This window comes from Danio rerio, chromosome 5, assembly GCF_049306965.1.
Source record: "Danio rerio strain Tuebingen ecotype United States chromosome 5, GRCz12tu, whole genome shotgun sequence".
NCBI classification, from domain to species: domain Eukaryota; kingdom Metazoa; phylum Chordata; class Actinopteri; order Cypriniformes; family Danionidae; genus Danio; species Danio rerio.
Genome location: NC_133180.1, coordinates 13724639 through 13751626, shown reverse-complemented (window position 1 = coordinate 13751626; position 26988 = coordinate 13724639). Strand labels below are relative to the sequence as shown.

The window sequence follows — 26988 nt, the reverse complement described above, 5'->3', positions numbered from 1 at the left end:
ATTTTTATTTAGTTATTGTTTATTTATTTATTTTTTTTTATTTATTCTGTCAATTACTGATTATATTTCTATCAAATCTAAAATAAAAATGTTGTCATTTTAAAGCAAAATTTACATAAAATAATAAACAAAAAGTCTGCTTGTTTTAAAACATTTTTATAAATTAAGACAGCACAAGGAACAAATTTATTGTGAAAGGTGTAAAACGCCTAGTGTGTTATCTATTTGAATGTGTATGAGCATTATAATCTTGTCAAATTCTGTAAAAAAAGAAATTAAATAAATAAAATAAGGTCAAATGACTGTCAGCCAAACAAAAACTATTAACTTAAAGTATAACATAATCATTTAAATGAGGAAAAAATGTAACCTAACTGTGTTTTGCTGTAACATCTTTAATGAAATGGTCTGTAATAATGTTATTTTTGTTCAGTTTATATAGTAAAGGATATTTTAATGTAATTTTACAGTTACTGTTTAACTTCAAAAGAGTAAAAAGCTGTATTTGGTCGATTTTGACACAAAAAATGCTCTGAATTACAATATTAAATGTAGAAGAAATATTAGATGCATAACATAATTAAAAAGCATTACAAGAAATAATAGATTCATAATATTTTATGCTATTCATTTTTAAAATGTCTAATTACTTGACTTTTTTAGCATGCTGTGTGTGTATTTTAAGTCTTGTCAGAGTATTCTTAGTGTGGTATTTTGCAAATCTAACTATACATCTCTGGCTGCTTGTGTAGGTTCATGAAGTTATGTCTGCCTATGTAGGTGTCAGACAGCAGGGCGGATCGCTTGCTTTTGCCCTTCATTTGCATCCGTTTGTTGATGTTTTGCAGACATTGATCTTATTTCTCTAAATCTCACTAGTTCTCCTCTGTAGTTAATGTAGATTACCAGAGCCCATCTATCAGATCTGCCTCTCCGCTTCTCCCACAATCAAGTAGCGATTGAAAAAGAATTAGAACAAACCCGGCATTGACTGCAGTTTGTCTCTCAGCCAGGTGCCTTTGATGGGAACAGTAAATGACCCACTTGTTCTGTTTTAACAACAGTGATCTCGGGTTACATTTAGCAGAAGAGTCAAGTCAGCCAGTCACTTCTGAGTCGCTTTTCAGCTAATAGATTAGCCAAGACGGGCAGGAAAGAATGGCTTGTTTTGTTTTTAAGCCAGGTGGAAAGTTTTAGTCCTCACCATCAGAATCTGTAGCCTCACTGACCATTTGCTTTGACGTTTTGGGCTGAATATATTGGCTTTAAAATGTGGGGATGATCAAGGACTGATGAATTGATGCTGTAAAAACTCCTGACGGGTGTTAGACGTGATGGCATGAAGCCACAGATGTCCATTGATTGGCGTGCAGTGATTTTAAAGTAGGTTTGTGTGTCATGTTAGCGTGTGCTGTGAAGTAAACATTCCTCAGGCTTAATATTTAACAATTAAGACATGCAATTCAGAGAAAGAGCATTACAGAAATGGCTAGATGCATGCATGCCATGTTTCATTTGCTTACACTAACCAGGGCTGCACAATATATAATTTTAGCACTAATATCGCAATGCACACATCCGTAATAGTTACATCGCAGCATGTGCATTGTGCAATGTCCAGTCTTATAGTTGATCAGGTACAAAAGTTTATCTATAATAGCATTTCAAAAGAATTTAGGAGCACATGAAATTATATTGGGCTGTGCAATTAATTGAAATTCAGTTTTGATTTCAATTTTGGCTTCTAACTATTATAAAAAAAACATTAATCAAGATAAAACGATTGCTGCACCATATACCGCCCCCTTTCCAGTTGTACACATTTGTTGCTCTGCAAAGCTCAGTTCAACGTAAACATTACTAAAAGCATGTACTGTAACGTAACTTTTGCAGCACGGGGTGTGCCATCATTCATTAATGTACATTCCAATCGTTTTTAAAAGCGTGAAAGAGATTGCAAGCTGTTGTGTGTGTGCGCTCAGCCTTAGAGACGAGCTGAGCACACACATCTAAAGTTATCTTAATGTGAGCGTTTTAATGGTCAAATACATGGACATTTGTGTCAAAATGCGGTGTTTGGTGATTATTCTTATTAACCCTCATTTATATAATAAACAAACGAGTTGAGAATCAAAAGACATGTAAAAGAGAAACCATAAATCGTAATCAGAATTGGGTCATATTTTATTGGCAGTGTAAACCCGCGTATTCACATGGGTTTTCAGGTGCTCCGGTTTCCACCACAAGTTCAAAGACATGCGGTATAGGTGAATTGGGTAGGCTAAATTGTCCATAGTGTATGAGTGTGAATGAGTGTGTATGGATGTTTCCCAGTCAAGGGTTGCTGCTGGAAGGGCATCCACTGCGTAAAACATATGCTTAATAAGTTGGCGGTTCATCTCGCTGTGTGACCCCATATAAATAAAGGCACTAAGCCGAAAAGAAAATGAATGAATGATTGAATGTTCAATCCAAACTATTTGTAGAAGTACCAGCTTTTTGACATGTTCACTCTGCAGGAACTCTGTATTTTAGTTCATTTGCTCAATTACATTCGCTTCTATAACAGAACAGGATCTGACTCAGTGCAGTAGGAACTAACAGTCCAAAGACATTAGAAATAATAGCTGCGTCCGAAATCGCATACTTTCATACTATATAGTACGCTAATAACCGTATGCGAGCCGAGTAGTGTGTCCGAATTTATAGAATTTGAAAAACAGTATGCGAGTAGTACCCAGATCACCTACTACTTCCGGCAAGATTGTGAAGTGCGAATGATCATCATCTCTATCCTACTATCCCATGATGCACCACGAGAGAATTTATGAATGGGAGTGCCACAAAACTGAAGCTAGTAGGTCACGTAATCATGACAAAATAATGGATGTAGTACATCTGTGTTCCATTCATACTACTCTCATTCATACTGTATGGATTGTTGTTTTCTAACGGTCGAGTATTAAATTCAAATTCAAATGCCGCACTTATTGAGTAGAAGGTGATTTCGGACACAGCCAGTGAGTCTGTATGTCCAATAATGACAATAATAAGTGCCTTTAAATATCGTTAATGCGAAAAGGAACCACAGTTGTTGGCCTTAGCCTACATTTTTGCATAGCAAAAATATGTTGATCTATCAGTCTATTGCTCTATCTATCATTCTATCTTTGTCTATTCTATTTATCGTTCTATCATGCTATTCATCGTTTTGTCTGTTCCTTCATCATTCTTTTCTATTGTTCTTTCGCTCTAACCATGTCTTGTTCTATCTATCTGTTCTATCTGTTGTTCTATCTATAATTCTATTTATCGTTCTATCATTCTAGCATTCTTTCTATTGTTCTATATATTATTTTATCATTCTGTCTATTTATCGTTCTATCATGCTATCTATCGTTCTGTCTATCGATTTATCATTCTATCTTTCTATCTATCATCCTATCTATTGTTCTATCTGTATATTTATCTGTCTGTCTGTCTGTCTGTCTGTCTGTCTGTCGGTCGGTCGGTCTGTCTGTCTGTTGTTCGTAACTAGTATCTAGTGTTCAGTACTTTTTTATTTGTATACTTATGAGTTGACTTGTGTCAGGATGTTTTTGTAATATAGAACATGCAGTTTGTAATGAGTGAAAAACTGTGTGTCAACACTAGCTAATGCTTCTCGTTGCTTTGGCAGCAAATGTTTCCCAGGACTTCCACGTGCAGCTTTTTGTAATTATGACACAATAATGGAGGCAGAACTGTAATTAAATCTCACTGATCTGGCTTAAACGCATTCTCTTTCTCTTAAATGCACAGCTTTCGTTCCTCCTCTCACTTCCATGTGCATTATGCACGTTGTAGCCCGAGCCAGATTTACCCGTCCCACAATGTAAAACGACACAGTTGGGGGCCTTTCATTGTGTCAATATCCCTATAAAATTACCGGTTTAGCTGGAGCTGGTTAGACACTCCTCGCAGACAGCCGCTGTGGGCTTTAACACTCTTTATTAGGCTTGTAGCTAAACTAGGGTCATCAGCAGTGGAAAAGTAAAGCCGATTCGCTTCTGTCTCAGCTCCTGCGACCGAGGATGACAGCTGGTTACCAGGTGGACACTGGCCTAAATCCAGTCACCTACATCAACAACAAGCAGGGGTCGCATTAGTAGATTTACATGGGAAAGAGTGCATTGATTATGCATATTTGTATATATTTTTAAAGATTTTTGGGATGCATTTTTAGATTTTAAAAGTGCATATTTATTCAGTACATAATTAAATATACTGAATAAATGAGAAAATGTTTGAATTCAAATGTAAAATATTTAGTACAATTTATATACATGTAAAAAAAATACATATGTTTTGTATACACTGTAAATAAATGCTGGCTTCCACACAATCGATTTGTGTCATGACAGCATGAAAGAATTAAGTTAGCTTGTTAGTTTTTACAAATTTAAATGAATTGAGTTGTCCCCAAAAAACTTGTAATTGTTTGGTTTCAGCTCAGTGTAAATAAGTAGTGTATATTTGTATTTATACATTGTAAAAAGTCTTTTATATTAGTTGACTTTACTTAAAAAGTGAATAAATCTGTTGTTTTCAAAGTGATTAGTTGGCTACTTTAAAAAGTGAGTCAACTTGTTACCTTAAAATTATTAAGTAAATGCACTGCATGAAGGTTGAGTCAACAGTTCCAATTTACAGTGGGTTTACACACTTTAAGTAAAGGTAACATCGCTTTTAAGGCAATGGGTTTACTCACTTTAAGTTAAAGTACACCGTAAAAATGCTGGGTTCCACACAATCTATTTGAGTAGGGACAACATACTGTATATTCACACTTCAGCCAAATGTGACCCGAATCTGATTTTTTTTTACCCACATCTAACTCATGTAATGACAGTGTGAACAGTCCAAACAGCATGGAATCGGATCTTTTCGCTTCAGATTTGTGCCAATTTTTGTGTCTTAAATCAGACACAGATCTGATGTTCTGCAATGCGACCGCAGTGTGAACGGTTATGTTGGATTTCATGTGACTTTTACATAATATTCCAGTGACTTGCGTCTTCATTCTTTGCTGCAAACATCATCTACTACTCAGCAGCATTGTAGAATAGCATACAGGCAATTACTTTACCACAGAAAGTTGATTGTTTATTTTAAAAAACATTTTGAAGGCAAAACTGGAGCTTGTTAACCAATCTGGTTAACGATTGGGGCACGGGTCGACTGAGATGCTGAAGAGTGTTGGGGGTGTTGCAGATAGGGAATCCGTGTGCAAAGGAGGGGGCACTTTTATTTTAAGGATGAACTTTCTCTCAGAGAGAGAAAAAATGGCTGGTGCTCGAGCACCCACACCCCCCTTCTGCACGTGTATGTTGTTTTTAACAAAAATTAAATAACCAAACTGAGATAAACTAACTCCGCTTTTACAGTTCAGTCTGCGGCTGTTCATTAACCCTTGATGAGTTTACTACACCGATAGTCAGAAAGACGTGCATCGCAGTTTTCCACTTCGAATGACTTATTTTAGGTCTTAAATGGCGAAATACGCATTAGTAGTTGCAAAACAACCCTTTACAGTTCATGAAATACACCATGGTTGTCTGTGAAAAGGGCAATGATCATATTAAGCATAATCTGACTACGTGCTTTATACAGTATACACATTATGTGCAAAATGAGACATTTTGTACTCTCCGTAATGTACTTTTGCGCATGCGGGTCAGTATAGGACCATGATCTGTTCACATTGCAAATCTGATATTGGCCACATTTATAACAGCAATGTGAACAGCCATGCAGAAAAAATCAGATCTGAGAAAAAATCTGATTTGAGCACTAAACTTCACCGTGTGAACGTAACAAAAGTTGACTTCTTAGTTTTTACAGGTTTGTGGATTGAACATAGAATTATTTAAATTTTTTTAAAGCTCATAAATTGTGCGTTTTCAGCTTATTTTACACAAATAGTTTAAACAAACAGCAAACAGTTTTTAGCGTATCTAATCACTTTTGCAGTGTGTAGATACATGTTATAAATATGCAGAATTACACATTATATTAATACAATCCTTTATTTTGGATGTGATTAATTGCGATGAATTATCATCAAGTGCATTGACATACACTGTAACAAATGCTGGGTTCCACACATAGACCGTAAAGAAATATGGACGACACGACAGCACCTTTTTCCATTGAATGCTTTGAAAGCAAAACTCCTTATGATGGGCACGAACTGTTGCAAAAACTGCTGAAAAACTTATGGCATCATCGTAAAACAAGACAGAGATTGAACATTGATACTTTAAACTTCTGAAGCTCGATGGTCTGCTTAGAGAAGCTGTCAATCACAATGACACGCCACGTTTTTATAGCATTGCTGACTAAAAACCTACTCTTTACAAAGATTTACATCTGAACCTATCCGCTTGTTAAGTGTGACATCACACGAAACAGCTTTCGAGTCCAAGCGCCCTATCAAACTGTATGGGGAGGCTCATTAAATGGTAATAAAAAGTTAAAAATAAAAATTTGTTTCTTTTATTCTTGTTTATGTAAAGCACTTTGAATTGCCATTGTGTATGAAATGTGCTATATAAATAAACTTGCCTTGCCTAATAATAAACCTTTACAAAGCGATGGAATGCTTTCGAAAGTCACGATCACAATATATATATATATATAAACATGCCGAATATATGATGCCCAGAAAGTTATTTATTTTTTCTAAATTGGTAAAATATTGACGTCTGTGATGCAGCAAGCCCAGAGACTGTTGTGTACAATATGATTATATAGCATTCACTTAAATTTGTGATATGACTTTAAAAAAGTGGTCATAAATGAATATTTTCTCAATTCAAGTGAGTATCGGCTTGGACCCGGAAACAGTATTTCATACGGCTTAACAAGCGCCTTAATTGACTAAAACCGTCTTTGGGAAATTTTATTGCAAGTGTAGATCAATTTTGTATTTAGACTCAAGTCACATTCGTGAGCATGGAGGAGGCCGGGTTTATGACTTGTACTGCAGCCAGTCCTCAGGGGGCGATCTAACAGCTGGCAGTATCACTCAAAAGGAGGCGTGAGGCACACTTGGTTTCACACAGTTCCTTCATCTAAATCCAACACAAAACGATTAAGTTAACTTGGTTTTAACAAATTTAAGTGGATTGAACATAAAACAATTAAGCTGTCCCAAACAAAACTTGAGCAATTGTGTTGATTCAGCTCATTTGAATAAGCAGTTTGAACAAACACCAAGAAATTAGTTTTGGTGTAGTTAAGGGTTTTCAAAAGCTTTTCTACTCTGAAAAGCACCACATGCTCGTATAATCTATATTTTTAGCCAATGTCTCCGCAATCAGTTCTCCATAAATGAATACATCTGTGTAACTTTTGCGTATGCTTTCACTGAAAACAGACCGACTTTTTACGACTAAGCTCCCTTGTGTTTTTTCACAGTCTCCTCAGTGTATTCTCACCATCACTGAGTGTGATTATTAGTGGTGTTTGCTGAGGCAAGTGCCACTTTAACTATTGCTCATACTCAATAGGACCATAAAAAAATCTTTTCTTGAAGGTCCCTGTAAAGTTGTTAAATGTATGCGCTTTTTCTGAAGTTGGTTTTATACACTATTCTACGTCTTTTTATATTATATTCTATCATATAATTTTACCCTTACAAGTGTATGTGTTTTTACTTGTTTATGTGGTTTTTGAGGACCCAAAAGTATTGAATATTGACATGGGATTGACTTTGGTGTACACTAATAAGGTGATTCATGAGAACATGCCATGTGTCCCCATAAATGAATGAATATTAGAAATGGTTATATAAAATACATTACACCTATGGAAAGTTCTCATAAACCATATCTATCGTTCTATCTTTGCGATTCGAAAATGGGTTTCAATAGTTTTGAGTGGATTACGAAGTGTTTTTGTGATACACAACTTTGAAAGGTGTGTGTTAAAGCCATTATAATCTGTCAGATGTGGTTCAAGTGCGAGAGAAAAACGTTCCCCTAGTTCACGTGTCTGGTGTCAGAAATATAGTGTGAGTGTGTGTGTAATAATCGCGAGCCGTTTGTTTCATTTGAAGTGTGTTGTATTTACCATTGTTTGTGTTTTTCTGTCATTTGAAAATGTCACTATTTTCACTGTCACAGTTATTAAATCAGTGTGTCAGTGGGACAGGACAGTAGGCTACGTGTGTGTGTGTGTCAAACATTTTGGTGAAGTACATTTGTTTGGGTTGGTTATATATTTGAAAAAGAAAGAGAAACTGTTGACTTTAGCGATGACAAGGCTTCATTTAAACTGCAGAAGATGCTGTCTGACAACGAGGGGAGCTGTTTTCCATTCCTTTAGATCACATTTTTAAATGACTAGTCCGGGAGGTGGACTGATCGACAACAGTATTAATTCAAAGATGATAAAAGCAGGTAAAATAGATAAACTAGTTTCAAAGCTGTCCAAATGTGACTGTTTATACGCATCAGCTGCCAACTAGTTCTTGGCATTCTCCTTGCGCATACACGCAAAGCATAATGGGTAATTTTGCGTTCTAAGAAAATGGTCTATCTGTCTGTCTGTCCGTCCGTCCGTCCGTCCGTCCGTCCGTCCCTCTATGTATCCATCCATCCATCCCTCTATGTATCCATCCATCCATCCATCCATCCCTCTATGTATCCATCCATCCATCCATCCCTCTATGTATCCATCCATCCATCCATCCATCCATCTATCTATTTACGTATCCCTCTATCCATCCATCCATCCATGTATCCATCCATCCATCCCTCTATCCATCCGTCCGTCCGTCTGTCTGTCTCTTGCTGTCTGTCTGTCTGTCTGTCTATCTATCTATCTATCTATCTATCTATCTATCTATCTATCTATCTATCTATCTATCTATCTATCTATCTATCTATCTATCTATCTATCTATCTATCTATCGTTATGTCGTTCTATCCAACTATTGTTATATAATTCTATCATTCTATTGCTTTTAAATTTATCGTTTTGTCTATCATTCTGTCTATCGTTATATCTATCTATCATTATCATTCTATCTATCGTTTTATCTATTGTTATCATTCTATCTTTCTATCTATTTATTGTTATATCATTATATCTATCGTTCTATCTATTATGTCGTTCTATCGTTCTCTCAGTTTGTTTATTGTTCTGTCTTTCTATTGTTATATTGTTCCATCCATCCATCCATCCATTGTTCTATCTATCTATCTATCTATCTATCTATCTATCTATCTATCTATCTATCTATCTATCTATCTATCTATCTATCTATCTATCTATCTATCTATCTATCTATCTATCTATCTATCTATCTATCTATCTATCTATCTATCTATCTATCTATTGTTATATTATTCTGTGTATCGTTATATCATTATATCGTTTTGTCTATTGTTGTATCATTCTTTCTGTTGTTCCATCATTTTGTCTGCCCATCGATATATTGTTCTATTTATTTTTCTATAAATATATATTTGTTCCTTCTATTGTTATATAATTTTGTCAATCATTTTATCTATCGTAGTATTGTTCTATCTATCCTTCTATCTATATATAATTCTATCTATTTTTATATCATTCTATTTATCGATTTATCGTTCTGTTTATCGTTTTATCTATATTGTTATATTGTTCTATCTATTCTATTTTTCTAACTCTTTATTTTTCGATGTATTGTTATATCATTCTATCTATCCTTATCATTCTATCATTTCGTTTATCTATTTTTTTAAGTATGCAATGACTAGTATCTAATGTTCAGTGCTTTTTTTATACTTCGGCAGTGATGTTTGAGCATGTGGCTGAAGTTTGTTTGTCTTCACAACACTTGCTAGTCCAGGTTGTTTGGCCTGAACTCTCATTATCTGTGTTAATAAGGTGTGGTAGAGGCTAAACAGGTTAATGCTTTTAAAGCTATCAGCGGAAAGATGTTTCAGGCTGGAGAAAGTAGCCAGGAAGAGATTAAAATACTGACCAAGAAGAAAGAGGGACACAGACAGCTTAAGAAAAGCAACCGACTTACAGGATTAGTTCAGCCAAAAATGAAAGCTGTCATCATTTACTCACCAGCATGATGCTCCAAACTGTTGTGAAACACTGAAGAAGAATTTTAAGTAATGTTTTATTGTGGTTTACAAAAAAAACCCGAATCTTTTGATGTGCACTTTCTTTTTATCATAGCTTTATGTGAGAAGCAAACCTTTATAGACAGAGTTTTTTGGACATACCTTGCATATTTATGCTTCTGTCATGAATGTGCCCAAAAATACAGCAGAGTATTTTTTTACTTAATATATAATAATTTGACTTCATTCTGAAATACAGACTGATGGTTTGCTGTTATTATGTTTTATTTGTTTATTTATTTAGCCTTTTTAGCCATTTTCCAGACTTGGCAGATTTAATTTGTATTGAAAAGAGTAGAGAAGACATTCTTATACAATGTATTATTATTATTATTTAAAATCAATATTAATAATAACAATAATGAGAATTATTATTACTGTTGTTTATATATTTTGCATTTTAGCTTCACAGATTTCACAGAAGGACAAGTACGCAGGATATTGTTCAAAAATATTATTTATTTATTTTTTATTTTTTTGAGCTTGAAAAAAAATGTTATATTGCAAATAGTGGCCAGGATATTTATGTTTTATCATATATGTGTATATGTATATGTGTGTGTGTGTGTGTATATGTATGTATATGTATGTTTTATTTAATATGTTTCAGTTTTGACAGATTTGATTATCTTGAAAAGAGTGGTCAGGACACAATTCACCCTTTGTGTTCCCACCGAAGAACAAAACTCAGCGGTTTGACCATACATAAGCAAATGATGACATAGTTTTCCTCTTTGGTTGAACTGTGCTGTTAAATGGTGAAAAGGAACCCTACAGAAGCACCTCCTGTTCAGCTTTATCTGCATTTTTATGCTGAGGAATAAAAGCACCTCTGTTTCTTCACTCTCGGCTAGTCAACGTAGTGTCATAAACCCAAACACACACACACACACACACACACACACACACACACACACACACACACACACTTAATTTCAAAAGGGAAACACTGGTTCATTCTTGCACACACATATGCTGAGAGCAGTTTATGAAATACACATGTTGGCCCATGACCAGAGCTTGGCTGTCAGAACACAGCATTTCAGACACACTTTCCATGAACGACCCACACACACACACATAGACAAAACATAGAGAGAGAGCAACGTAACAGCCACACACAATCTTTTAATGCGTCTTTGTGTAAGTCCAGTAATTCTGAGTGGTAAAACTCTGATCTTAAAGGGAAAGTTCACCTGAAAATGAAAATGTACTCTTCTTTACTGATGAACACAAAAAAAATCATTTGAAAAATGTTGAAATAGATTGAAATAGATAGGTTGAATTAGATTAAATGAATGGTAGATAGATTGAAAGATGGATAGATTGAACGATAGATTGAAATATGGATAGATTGAAAGATAGTTTGGAAGAATGAATAAAAGGTAGTTTGAAAAACAGATAGATTGAATGATAGATTGAAATTGAGAGATTGAATGATATAGATTGAATGGTAGATTGAAAGATGGATAGATTTAAAGAGATTGAATGATCAATTGAAATATAGATAGATTGAATGGTAAATAGAATAAATGATAAATAGTTTGAAAGATAGATTGAAATATAGATATATTAAATTATTAATAGATTGAAAGATGGTTTGAAAGACAGATAGATTGAACGATATATACATAGAATTATAGATAGATTAAATGATAAATTGAATGAGAGATTAAAGTATTGATTGATTGATTGATTGATTGAACAATAGATAGAAACATAGATAAAAGTCAATAGCTACCTGTTTCTCCAAAATTTATTAAGAAAAAAACCCAGAATTTTCCTATTTTTGAGTGAACTGTCCCTTTATAATGGTTCTAGAATTTTATTTGTAACTTTACATTTTTGTTTTTTTGTCTCTCTAGTCATTCCAAGGCAGCCAGGGACGAGCCTACCTCTTTAACTCAGTGTAAGTATACATCTCATTTTCATAAAAACCTGCATGTTTGTGAATTACAACGATACAATATTGTTCCAAAGTTGTCAGTTGTGTTTTTTAACACTTTTTTTAATTTTCAAAGACACAATTAAATACAAAGTTCTGACATATTATTTAAGTCTTATCATATCTGCTTACACGGTGTGTGTGATTGGTTGCTGCCAACTCAGCAGCCAATGAGTTGCTCCTCAACATTTAAACGCACACCATTGTTGAGCAAGCCTAGCCAAAACTTCTACATTTTAAAACTAAAGAGTAAACAGCACGTTAGACTCATGAGAAAATTCTGAAAATTACAGGATGCACTTTTATATAGCACAATGATGTCTCAAATGACAAAAGATCAAGGGAACTTTGATTTCTCAGTTCATGACCTCCTTAAAAAGGTACCAATCCCAAACATTTGAGCAGTAGCAAGGGTTTTACATCACCCTGAAGGCGTTTATTTGCCATAATGACCGTGTGAATGCACATTATACCTTATATCTCACTCTGAGGCGTGCAGAGGAATGCTAATGGCTCTTTTGCATATTACGAAAGCTGTAGGCCTAAACATAGCACTGCTATCTAATGATGCGAGTTGGTGATTCATCATATTTAAGCTTGCACTACCAGTGTGTTTAAGCTAGTGCTCTAGTATCTAGTGTGTGTGTGTGATAGTATGATGATACAGTCGAGGTTGAATGTGTTAGTGAACTGTGATATTCCTCAGGCAATACTACAGTGCTCAAGTGTTAAGGGCTGCCATTGCAAAGATCTAGAAGCAGATGCCATCAAATGTGGTCGTTGGAAATTTAAACATTCACGCAAGAATAATTGCTGCATTAAATCACGTTTGCTGTCCGTTTAAATCTTTTAGGTATTGACATGAACAGAATAGTTCAATGTTTACAGTATTTATGCATTGAAACTAAGTTAGAATAAGTTCACTCTTCAATGAAACTATTGACTATTTTTTTAATGTAAGTAGTTAAACAATTTATATAGGCTGAATTTAAAGAATCAAATTAAGTTGAACAGCACTAAATTTAATTTGTTTAAATTCAGCTCATATAAATAGTTTGCAACCACTTAGTCGACACAGTCGTGATGCACGGATGGCGGTTATATCCGCAGGTCGGGTAATAAAAAAATGCATTAAGATTAATTGCGGGTGGATGTAGCGGGACATGGCAGTGGACCAACGAAAAAGCAGAGAGTGGGCTTTGCAGAATGGGAAGATATGAGACTCCCAATAAAAATGGATAAAGTGCAAGAGTAGCCTACTGGTCAAAGTTTCAGTTAGAGTAGCACCGTTTTTGTTATTTTGTTCCTGTTTCTGTAAAATCTGAAAAGTCTTATTTTTACTTTCTGTATCTATTTGAAAATGAAGAAACTGTTGTCTAAAGACAAACTTATGTTTTTATGAATAAATGTTCATTTAAAAACGTTTAAGATTAACAAATTATTTTATTATCAGAGATGTGCGGATTAGCTCACTGTGTCTGCTGTTAATATTCACGGTGACCTATCATCATGACTAAAACAAAGAATTAAATTATTAATATGACGATCGGGTGTGAGTCGGGTGCAGATACATATATCAGAAGAAACTATATGTGCGGGCTGTGGATGATTTGTATGATTCGGGTGTCATTTCAGCTGATCCGCACATCTCTACTACACAGTCAAGTAGATAACTGTTGATAAAATCTCATATGATACTATCCTATCTCTATTCTAATTTAAATTCACTGTGTTGGTTCACACTATAAAATGTAATATGTCGACCTTACTTAAATTAAGGTAGTCAGTTTCGTCAATGTTTCTAAGTATTGAATTTTAGTGAGCATAACTTAAAACAGTTTGTATTTACAACTTCCTAATAAAGTAAACGTTAGTACCGTTGACTCAAAATAATAAGTTGTATTAACTTCCTAGTGTTTACATTACACTGTAAAAGGTGATTAGTTATTTAAAGCGAATAAACCAATTGCCTTAAAAGCAACAAGTTGATTTAGTAAACCTATTGTAAATTGGAACTGTTAAGTTGACTTAAAGCTCTTACTTTTTAAAAATAAAAGTAAATTAATCACTTTTTCCAATAAGCATTTATTATATTTTTCCCCCCAGCTTTTCGGGATCTAGCAAAATGACATAAAGTAAAATAAATCTGCTCTTCCAGACTTCTAAATTCAATACAGGCTATAATTGTAGATTTTATAGATCTAATGAAGCACGAAATATGTGATATTGTGATAATCACAGTAATTATTAAAAAACAGACGTGCCAGAATAGTCTGTAAAAAGGTATTAGTTGAATTTAAGTACAATTAGCATAATTATAAAATTAGGTTAACTTAACAGTTCCAAGTTAGAATAGGTTTACTTGCATTATTTTTGAAAAGTCAACTTGTTGCTTTTAAGGCAATTGGTTTACTCTCTTTAAGTAACTAATCACTTTTAACAGTGTACTAGGAAAATATTAGGAAGCCGATTGCCTTAAAACTGTCTAGTAAGCTGAACTGAAAGATTTAAGTGAAGACAAAAACCAATACCTACACTTCTAAAGCATAGTTTTTGTCTAAATATTGGACCACTCATACATATTATTGTAAGTCAAGATTACTTGAATCTATTTAGTTTAACAACTTAATCTGCTAAATGTCTGGCTTACTTGTTTACATTAGGTAAAGTGAACACCTTAATTTTATTAGTGCACTTAACTTTATTAGTGAGAACAGTTACTGCTTTTTTTCAGTGCATGCACAGTAATCCCATCTGCTCTATCTAGTTCTTAGTGGTCAACCAATGCAGGTTAGCCACAATGACTCGGTCACATGACTCATAATTTTGACCGCTGATTAACTTCTCTTCCCTCAGTGTGAATGTCGGTTGTGGTCCAGCAGAGGAGAGGGTTCTCCTAACAGGTTTACACGCTGTGGCGGACATCTACTGTGAAAACTGTAAAACCACTTTGGGCTGGAAATACGTAAGTTAACTCTTTTTCCATTGCATGCAAATTACAGCCTGTTATGTGAAAGTCTCATTTAGGGCTGTGCAATATGACGATATACAGTTGAAGTCAGAATTATTAGCCCAGCTGTATGTTTTTTTCCTCAGTTTCTGTTTAATGGAAAGAATATATTTTTCAATACATTTCTAAACACAATAGTTTTAATAAATCATTTCTAATAACTGAGATGTCTACAGAACATCATTCATTTTCTTGTCGGCTTAGTCCCTTTATTAATCTGGGGTCCGCCAACTTATCCAGCATGTTTTTATGCAGCGGATGCCCTTTCAGCCACAACCCATCTCTGGGAAACATCCACACACACACACACACACACACACACACACACACACACACACACACACACACACACACACACACACACTCATACAATACGGACAATTTAGCCTACCCAATTCACCAGTTCCACATGTCTTTGGACTGTGGGGAAAACCGAAGCACCCGGTGGAACGCAGGGAGAACATGCAAACTCCACACAGAAATGCCAACTGAGCCGAGGTTTGAACCAGCGACCTTCTTGCTGTGAGGCGACAGCACTACCTACTGCGCCACTGCGTCGCCACCGATATATTGTGCAGCCCTAATATTTTATCCATATTTATTTTGTATTTCTATGTTTTTAATCAGACATTTGGCCTCAAGTTCTAAATAACGTGACAAATATGATCACATAAAGAGTACATTTGTAAGTATATACTTTATAATGTAAAAATAAATCGTTTTTTACCTGTGGTCTATATATTTAAACTATTAATTGATTGAATTTACAGTGATGTTACTATATTGTAAGTTATATAGTTATATAATCTCATTTATAGAGTCACATCTTCCCCCCTAATGCATCAGAGTACAAGCTGCTTTTTGTTTTGGAGGTGTTGCACTTTGCTGACACGTGCTTGTCAGAGTGCTTGTCCTGCAGTTGGCAAATCGTAGCGGTGTGGCTTTTTTTTTCTTCTTTTTTTTTTTCTTTCTGTCGACTGATATCCTGTTACTTCGCCAGGCTTCAGTGACCAGAACGAACCTTCTCTTGCATTGACTTCTCACTGCAGCTCTGAGTGTGTGTGTGTCTGTATTCACACTCACAGCTCATTTGCGAAGCTGTTTGATGCTGTAAGTGTTTATGCTATTGTGTTTTCATACGCAATGCAAACAGCAGACACTGAATAATAGATTGCTGTCCATAACACTTGATGATAACTCTCATTAATAAGTCATTTAAACAAACGCTCAAAATATAACGCTTAACAGGTCTGTAATATGCATTGAAATATTATAAACCCTATTTATTTAGGTTTGAATTCGTATTATGTCATATTTGAGCACTGTAAAAAAAAAAGTTATTAGTTGGCTTGTAATGGGTTTACTTTTTTTATTTAATTTAATTTAATTTTTTTTAAGAGCGATAAGTTGACTTAACTCTAAAAAGTGAGTAAACCCATAGCTTTTAAAGCGGTTAGTTAATGTTTAAATAGTTTTAAATATTATACCTCTCAGCTTTAAGCTATTTAAACACTGTTAAAAGCAATTAGCTGACTTCAAAAGCAATGGGTTTTGTATCTCTCTCTCTTTTTTTTAGCGATTAGTTGACTTTACATAAAGTGAGTAAACCCGAAGCTTTTAATGTGATTAGTTGACTTAAAGCGAGGCTGTGGTGGGAAGAAACCCAAGAAGTATTGCCTGAACACTCAATGATATTAAAGTGATGTTTACACTATAGCTGCACTTTGAAATCGCAGCTGGAGATTTGTAGTCCACAGCCTGTTGTTACATTGTTTACAGTGCTGGTCCTATACATCCGGATTTCTTCCTACCACAATCTTGTTTTCTTTTTTAAAAAGGCAGCCCCGTGAAATAAGTGAACCTATAGCTTTCAAAATAATTTAGTTGACTTTTAAGTAGTTTGAAATATAACCCTCAGTATTATTAATATTTGAAGTCATATATTGTCATATTTGAAATCTGTAAAAAGCCTTGAGTTGACTTTAAAAGCAATGCGTTTTCTCTTTTTTTAAAAGTGATTAGTTGACTTCACTTAAAAAAGGTTTTAAAGTGGTTAGTTTTAAAGTGATTAGTTGACTTTACTCTTAAAACAGAGAAAACGTGTAATTTTTAAAGTGACTAGATGATGTAAACAGTTACAGTATAAACATTATAAACCCTCAGCATTATCAACATTATAAACCCTCAGAACATTATAAACCCTCAGCTTTGTTAAGGTTTGAATTCATATTGTCACATTTGAAAACTGTTGAAAACCTAAAGCTAATAGTTGAGTTTAAAAGCAATGGGTTTTCTCTTTTTTTTATGTGATTAGTTGACTTTACTTTAAAAAGCAAGTCAGTAATTTTTAAAGCGATTAATTGACTTTACTCTATAGCTACTGGTTTGCTCATTTTAATGTGATTAGATGACTTTTAAATAGTTTGAAATATTATAAACCTTCAGTTTTATTCATGTTTGAATTCATATTGTGTCATATTTTAACCTTAAAAAGCAATTAGTTGACTTTAAAAGCAATGGGGTTTCTCTTCTTTTTTTTTAAAGTGATTAGCGGAATTTACTTAAAGTGAGTAAACCCATTGTTTTAAAAAAGTAGTGGATTTTGCTTTAAAAGCTAAAGGTTTAAATCACTTTTTAAAGGCAAGTCAACTACTTTTTTATGAATGGGTTTACTCACTATTTAAAGTAAAGTCAACTTATCACTTAAACAGAGAAAAAAACATAGCTTTTAAAGAGATTAGTTGACTTTACTTAAAGTAAGCCTGTAGTTTTTAGTCAACTAATTGCTTTAAAAGTTATGGGTTTACTCACTTTTTAAAGTCAACTAATTGCCTAAAAAACAATGGGTTTTCTCTCTCTTTAAGCGATTAGTTGACTTTACTCAATGGGCGAGTAAACCTGTAACTTTTGAAGTGATTAGTTGACTTTTTAAATAGTTTGAAATGTTATAAACCCTCAGTTTTTTATGTTTGAATTCATATTATGTCATATTTAAACATTGTAAAAAGTGATTAGTTGATTTTAAAAGCAAAGGGTTTTCTCTCTTTCTTTAAGCGATTGGTTGACTTTAAAAACATGAGTAAACCAATTGATTTTAAAGTGATTAGTTGACTGTACTTTAAAAAGTAGGGCCGTAGCTTTTAAAGCAATTCATTGACTTTACTTAAATGAGTAAACTTATTGGCTTAAAATTAAGAAGTAAATTAACTTTGTACACAATTATGACAAATTAATCAAATTAAAAATTCCAATAGGTTTTGTCAATTTTAAAATAACTATTCGCTTTTTACAATGAAGGTAAGTAAATAATAATATGAGCAAATAAAGTGACAATATGGTAAAAATGAAAATGTGTAGCTGTTTTAAAGTTTAGAGTCACGTTTTTGTAAGAAATTAATACTTTTATTAAGCACCGATGCATAACATCGATCAAAAGTGCATTTATATATCAAATAAATGACAACTTTATATTAGTAATGCTCAATATATAGGCAACCACTTCAGACAGTATTGGTCAAAAAAAAAGCTTATTTTCAATGATAAAATAAAATCAGTTGTTAACCGTATTTATTCATATTTAGTTTTCGAAATCAGGTTTAAAATAATTTATATCAAGTTTTATTTATCATATTGGTGCAGCCCCACTTCATATAACAGAAAACGTTTATTTTAGCTGTAATATAATGTAATATTTCACAGTAATCAATTTAAATGCAGACAGAAAAAAATGTAAACAAATCTTACCACCTTGGCTCTTTCAAAGTTCTGTGCATGAATGGAAAAAATTTGTTTTATATCTTAAAATCAGTATTACGAGCTAAAATGATTCTTATATATTCCAGCTCATCCAAAATGACTCCCCTAATTGGATATTAATAGGAGTTAATCAGAGAAAAGCAAAGTTTAATGCATCTCTGAATTAGAGTTAGTATTTTGATTATATTATACAAGAAGCTTTTAGCAATCTATCTCACCTAAAGCTAATTATAAGTAAATTACTAAGAGTCAATTGTGACGCTTGTTTACATGTTTTCACAGACGGCAGGTATTGAGGTCTGGTTGTTTCTCTTCCTGATTAAACGCGAGCTCTAATCGTGTCTAAGGATTGGTTAAGAGGGATTTTGCACTCACGATGACTCAATCTTGTTAGGCTTCAGGTCTCCACATGTTTGATTACAGAGCCTTTATATTGAAATCAGGCTGAACACTCACAGGACAGTTTTTTTATGAGCTCTTTTCACCATCATCCTATGAGAAACACTCAGAAACAGCTCTTATTCAGGCCGACTGAGCTGAAGCTGGAAGTGTAGGGTTTATATCCTGATGCACAATGACACACCATGGATCTAGTGGGCAGATTTAAGTCCAGATGAGTAATGGACAGGTGTGAGAGGAGATTCAGACGGCCTAAAGGGGTTGAAGCTGACCATACTAAAGCAGTGGTTAGAGTTATTTAAAAAAAATCTGCATCCTAAATGTTTTTTACTTTTAAGACTTCTTTTTATTAAAGAACGCAACATTGCATAAAATACAGTGCTTTTTTGTTTGGGTTCAGGTCATCATGGAAGAGATGGGGTTTTAGTTATCGTTTAAATAATACCAGTGAACCAGCAGTCTGTGTGCAGGGTGTCCGTGGGGTTTTAAAAAGTATTAAAAGTTGATAAATCAATGATGAGAAAATTAAGGCCCTTGAAAGGTATTAAAAAGTCTTAGTTGCGTTTTTATGAGGTCTTAAATTTTGTTCAAAGGTTGTCCAAAGCAATTGACTCCAAAAAAGCATAAATTTATTGTCCTCCCAATATTAACTTAATTTAATAAATAACGAAAATTATTCTTCTAAGCTTATCTGAGTTCTGTTGCATGGTTCTGCTCCATTGATTTAACTACAACTGTTTATTTACAACTGTTTATTAAGTTAAAGGTTTGATACTGATCTTGGGTTTAGATCTTGAAGTGGCGCTAAGTCTTCAAATATTCTGAGAAGGTCTTAAAAAGGTATTGAAATTACCTTTAGGATTCCTGTATATACCCTGTTGTGGGAACAAGAAGATCATTCCACCAGCAAGAAACATTTAAAGAAAAGATTTTGGAAAGTTGTTGTTACTGTACCTTTAAGAACTCTGTAATGATTGCTAACAGAGTCATCTATGCATTAATGTATTTTCAGCGACAATACAGAAAGTGGTAGATGAAGCCAAGCATCAAGTCATGTGATAACGTACTGATCAGTTTTTTATTAATTTTAAGTAGACAAAAATATTCAATACAGTGGTCCCTTGCTATAACGCGGTTCACCTTTCGCAGCTTCTGAGTTTTGCGGATTTTTAGTGCAATTAGACATGCATTTTTTTACAGCGCATTATGTTCTGCATTTTGATTGGCTGTAGACCGTTGTAAGTCAATCTCCTCTGTGTCTTCTGTACCGTACAGAATGCGTTCAGCTTGCCAAATTAACAAAAGTCTTCGATCGCTAGCAGTGTAAGTTTCAACAAGGATGCAAAAAGGGTTGTAACTGTCTGCAGCAAGAACATCATAAAGAGGGTCGCACACCAAATGTGCACACATCTTCTAACACAGTGGTTCTTAACCAGTACCGGTGAATCAACTGGTACTCAGCCGCACAAGAAATCATAAATTATTCCTGTTTTATTTATTATCTGAGTCTGAACAATATTTTATTTTGAAAAATCTTTTATTTTGAAAAATTACCGTATTCACTTGTTAACATCTCGCTCACTTAAGCGCCCAAATTTAACCCACAAGCAGCAAAATGGGTAGGGTACAGGCGTCTTTGAAAAGTTTCATTGCTGTGGGAAAAAGGCTCAGTGAAAGACCCACGAACTGCCAAGCAATGGATCAGCAACCCATTTGTCAACAAATCAGGTGAATCCACCATGTCAGTGGAAGAAGGTCAACTGCTGGAAATAGCAAATGACGCAGGACTTTTAGGGGCCATTCGCACATTGCGTCTTTTCTAGAGTTCACGCAAGTTTGTTATTTCCAGTGGGATGCGCGGACTGTGTGCGTAATCGGCGTGAAGGCTGACTTTCGCTTGGCCTGGCCTGCGCCTTCCAGACACCCCCAGTTGAATGAATGCCACAACTGCACCGCGGGTCACATGACAAAACTGACCAATCAACTTCAGCCTGTATGTAATAGACACATTACGGTAGACTTATTATTTCAGACAAACACAGAACACCCAAACACTGCAGTGCTTTGTAATTTTCTCCATTAATATATAACTTGTGTAAGAGTGACAGCAATCATGACGGTCGCCTAGCAAACTACGAACAACCCCCTCCCCCGGTCCATGGTAAAATTTTCAAAGCATTGACCGGTCCGTGGTGTTAAAAAGCTTAAGGAGCATGTTCTAACACATTGGATATTTCTGCCACACCACAGAGCGCCATCTGAATAACTTCTTTTTAAGTAGCATGAAAATGTGCGTGTCCTGTGTGTGTCATGTGCACGGCGCATCCGGTGTGTGACCCCCCCTTAAAGATGGAGTCTGCTTTAGCTTCGTGCATCAGTGACTGCAGAAAAAGAACATTACGCTGGATGCCAACATTATCTACTCAAACGCTACAAAGCTTTATGAAACTTTTGCTGACAGCGATGAATGTTTGTGCCTGACAGCAGGTTTTGATCTTTGGTTTCATTCTACAATACTGGACTTATTTTTGAGCTCTGAGAGTGTTTAATCAAGAGATTGTGAAAACGTTAATGCCTGTCTGAGAAAAGTGTATAAAGTGTGTAGTGAGGGGTTTGACAGCCTTAAAACATTTATAATAATTGAAAAAAAAAAAAAACGGACTGCTTCGCCAATTTCGCGGGTTATGTTTAGAACGCAACTCCCGCGAATAACGAGGGACCACTGTATACATCATTGTGTGTTTTCTGTTTCTAACGTTTCCTTCATTGTGTTTGTCTTCCAGGAGCATGCGTTTGAAAGCAGTCAGAAATACAAAGAAGGCAAGTTCATCATCGAGCTGGCTCATATGATCAAAGATAACGGCTGGGAGTGACCTTCACCTTCTTCTTCTCCGCTCAGTGACCTTTGGCCTGCTCTGCCGTGGACTCTGTCAAGTGACACCACCACAAACAAACACACGCACACAAACAAGAAAAACCCACGCACACACGCCACCGTCGACACATCCAGACATGTCAACTGGGTCATCACAAAACGCAAAGGCAGAGCGGCGGGAAGCCAATCCGAGACATTCACGGGTCACTGAAAGACTCTGTGGGAACTTCTCCGAGATGTACATGTCAACACTTTGGGATCTGAACCTTCTCCCTGCTGGACTCAAGTTTCTGCCCCATTAACTGGTTTGGGTGTGCTCGGCCCTCCTTGTGCTCCTCGTAAGCCGTTAACAGTATCCAGAAGACACACTTTTCTTTTTTTTAATCTCCACTTCACATCCTCCTCCTCTTTTTGTGAACGAGCAGGAGCTGTGCAGTTTTTAAGTGTGCGTTTTCTTTCTTTTTGGGATGGGAATCCTCCTTCCTGGTGGACTGATGTTACTGGTTAGCATTTGACGAAGCCTCCTCTGAAGTCAGGCCTTCACGATTGGCACCCGTTAGATTGGGCTATGTAGCAGTATATTTGGGATGGGGTGGGCGCTCAGCATTGCAGTGGCATGGCATTTATTTTGGTATTTATGAACTCCCGTTTTAACCGTTTTTCGGATGACTTCACTGTGCAATTCGTGGGACACTCTGGTACAGCAGTAGCATCTGACCCCCCCTGCAGGAGCTTTAGTTGTCTCTGGTGCTTTTTTTGTTTGGTGAGATTACACAAACACACGTCTTTGAGTTGGCATTTGTGGCAGGATCCATTTTGCAACCATAACCATAGACGAGAGAAAGACAAGCGACAGCCGTTTGGATGAGAAACTGAAACTAGTGTCCTCCTCAGAACAATGTTGTGTTTTCATCCCCCTTCACGCCAAATGATTTTACAAAACTATTGTTGTTGATATTACAATCATGTGTTTGTTCATTGCTATGTGTGATTTGTGTGTTAAGCACATGTTTGACGCATTATGTTTATGGCATACTTGAATGCAGTTACTTTGTTTGCACTTTGCAGAGGCCTTGTTCATGGGTTTAGAGGCAAAAGTCTGTCCATTTTATGGCCTTTTTTGTTCATCGATAATAATGGAATGATTGTATTAGATGCTTTGAATGATTCGCGGGATCGGGTGGTTGCTGGCTTGATCATCTCCCTCTAGTTTCACAGAAATCTGGCTTTCTTTCGCTACGTCATCCATTTTGGATTCAACAGAAGCAGGTCTCTTTTTAATTTCTTTTTACAATCGGATTCAAAGTGGCGCTAGGTGATTCTTTTGCTGCTAATAGAGATAAATGCAATCCAGAGCTTTCACTTTAAACCTTCTGCACTTTACCCGGGCTGTCTGAGAGCATGCGAGCGGACGCGACTTCCTTTTGTAGCTTTTCTCCACATCTTTGCCTCTAAGCAGCATGAATCTTGTGCCTCTTCAAAAGATTTATATATATATATAAAAACGAAATCTCCCTCTCCTGTGTTGTGCGGCGCATGACTATGAGAATCCAGCACATCTACTAGAAGCTCGAAAACGACACGAACTTGGAAACGAACCTCACGGAAAAACCTCGAACGTCTATACCGATATAATCCAGTATTTTTTTCATAGTTCTATGTCAAAGCTAGAGCTGTTCTGAAATGGCGGTGGTTGTATTCGGATTTAAAAGAGGGCGGGGCTGTTAGAGTAGGAGGGGGCGGGGCTTCTTATAGAGTAGATTTTTATTAAGTATAAATAAATATCTATCAGATAATACCAATAAATATCGAGGTTTTGGGTGGGTGGGATTGCGGGCAATAGTAGAATGAATGGCGAACCCTCTGTTACAGCGGTCGCCGCCGAAAAAGGTCAGTCAGGTCACGTGACCTTTGAATCAGTCAATGCAAACAAAATAGTTGTAGAAATATCTTACTTGAAAGATGATACAGAGTTACAGACAATACCTTGTCCCTCTCTCACACAGTTTTGTACATAACGTAACATATTTAAGGTTTTATACATATTTCTACTGGGTTAGTTTCTCTACTTCCCCGACTTGAAGCACTTTTGTTCACTGTACCTCTGGCTTTATATATATATATTTGTGTGTGTGTGATAGATGAAAGTGTGTATGTGCGGATGCAGGAGTGTGTGTGTGTGTGTGTGTGTGTGTGTTCCCTTACTTCCCTCACTTTATTTGTGCTGTTGTTCACTAGTTCCTCTGTGCTGTTTCCTTTAGCACACTTCTTTTTGAGGTGTTTTGATGTGTGCTTTTTAGCTTGATGATAATGAGCTTTGTGTACTTTTAGTTCTTTTTTTTCCTCCGTTCTTTATTATTAAAGTTGATTATCATTCTTTGATGGTTTCCTGTCGAGAGCCTAACGTCTGCCGGTTGTGTTTTAGCATCGTAGTCAGCGGTGAGCTGGATTCACCTGACGAAATTTCACAATAGAAACATCGACCCAGACTATTTTACAAACATTAAAATCGAATACAATGAGTTTTAAAAGCAGAACTAGATGGAGGCCAGTGTCACACTGTCAGTGCGCACCAAAAAATATGACTTCGCTTAACCAAAACAAACTTTGAGTGTTCTTTTTGAAGAGATAGTTCACTCAAAATTAAAATAACCTCATCATTTATTCATTTATTCATTGTTTTTGTTCACAAAAGAAGATATTTTGAAGAATGCTGGTTGCTTTCATCCATCGATTTTCAAAATGCATTCAAAAAATGAGCTTTTTTTGGGACAGCTTAATTGTTTTATCCACTTAAATTACCCGATTTGAATGTTATTACTAGATTGAATGGGCATTATCAGCTGATAGATATGGGCCATTTGGGGTCTTCTGTGCCTACTGGTTGGCTTAGAAGGCTGTTATAATCAAGCCACATGGTTAATCAGCTATAGATCACATTTGGCTGTGGCTGGAAGTTAACAAGAACTATTTACAGTATGTTGTTTATTAAATTTCCCATTAATTGAATTTTATTAACGTCTACCAATACCTTAACCCTAAACTCAACCGCCACAGTAATGTAAAAACAGATCTGGATCTAGCTGATTAACCACAAGAATGTTATATTATTTACTAAATTTTCCATTAATTGTATCTTATTAGCGTTTACCCCAACCCTAACCCCAACTATCACAGTAATGTACGAACAGATCTGGAGTCGACTCTATTAGTATAGCTGAATAGCCATGACAATTAGTTATTATTCTGTAAATTTCCCATTAATTATATCTTATTAGCATCTACCTAAACCCAACTGACACAGTAACATACAAACAGATCTGGATCTTGACTCTTCTCTATTAGTATAGCAGATTGACCATGAGAATTAGTTATATTATTTATAAAATTTTCCATTAGTTGTATTTTATTAATGTTTACCCCTACCCAACCCTCACCGTAACGTTCAAACAGATCTGTAGACTTCTCTATTAGTATTGCTGATTAACTACAAGAATTATTCATATTACTTGTTAAATTTCCCATTAATTGTGTTTTATTAACATCTACCTAAACCCAACCCTCACAGTAATGTAAAAGCAGGTCTGGAGTCTTCTCTATTAGTATAGCTGATTACCATGGGGATGGATGATAACAGCCTTCTGAGCTTACCTGTATCTATTAGCTGATAACGCCTATTCAATCGAGTGATAACATTAAAAGCAGGTGCTTTGAATTTGCAAAAACAATTAGGTTAATTTAATCAATTTGTGTTGGGATAACATGAAGGAACAGTGTGGAATACAGCATTTTTACGGTATCGGAAAAAAAATATGATAGAAGTCAATTGGTGGCAGCTCCAACATTCTTCCAAATATCTTCGTTTGTGTTCAACAAGTGAGTAAATGATGACAAAATGTTCATTTTTAAGTGAGCTATCGCTTTTATAATTACTGGGTCAAACCAAAAAAGCAAGTTTGTGGCCTCTCCAAATACAAAGTGGGCAATTATTCATATTTGTCTTTGTTTTTTTGTTGATTTGAGAATTGTGATTTGTCTTTTACTGCAACATATTGAAGTGTTTCTGATGTTTTGGCGATTAGAAAAGATTGTTTACTTCCCTTTTTTCCTTGTTTCTTTTAGTGACACTGGTTTCAGACCTTTCTAGAGCTGAGATTCGTCATTCTAGTTAAAGGCGACAGTGGTATGCAAAGGAAACGATTGTATACGTTTGCTAAGTTATTTTCTTAGGACTGTTAAAATATAAGGTCTAAAGCATGTTGTATTTATAATGGCTATATTAAGTCGTGCCTGGTTTTCTTTCTTTTCTTTTCTTTTTATTTCTTCAATGCAAAAAAAAAAGCTTTTTCTTCTTTTTACTTGATTACATTGCTTTGCGTTCTGTCCTAGTAAAGAAGAGTCACATTTGTCTGTTTTCACTGTATTGTAAACTATCAGATATCATAATAAAGCTTAAATGGTATTGTGGCTTTTATTTGGGTCATTATTGATTGAAAGTCTTTACTAGACTGTGTTTGGTTTTTTGGTACTTGCCTATTGTGTGCTTTAATATGGAGGACCAGGAGTGCCGGTTAGAAATAAAATAATCAAATTATCAATTTAATAATTGAATAATTAAAATGTGTATAAATAAATCACGATTTAAATGGACAAATAAATATACATAGTTAAATGTGTTTATTTAAATTTCAGTTAATAAAGCAATAAATCAATGCCTTTAAAAAGTTACTTTTAAATGAATAAATAGACAATTTTATAAATGTTTATTTAATTTATGTTTTAAAATGCAGATTAATCAAACAATAGCCCCTTTCACACATACAGACCTTTCCGGAAA

General features: G+C 35.1%; 1 protein-coding gene across 6 annotated transcripts in view; it reads left to right on the top strand.

Annotated features, from left to right (window-relative positions):
* Positions 1–26613, top strand: part of ypel1 (yippee-like 1) — a 54248-nt gene extending 27635 nt beyond the window's left edge. For 3 of the 6 annotated variants that reach the window (XM_073950438.1, XM_073950439.1, XM_068221200.2), the window contains exons 3-6: positions 12032–12075; positions 14968–15076; positions 20289–20339; positions 22060–26613. In XM_073950438.1, the coding sequence (XP_073806539.1) occupies positions 12032–12075; positions 14968–15076; positions 20289–20309 (174 nt within the window). In that variant the 3' untranslated portion in view covers positions 20310–20339; positions 22060–26613. 6 annotated transcript variants of the gene reach the window in all.
* The last annotated feature ends 375 nt before the right edge of the window (positions 26614–26988 follow it).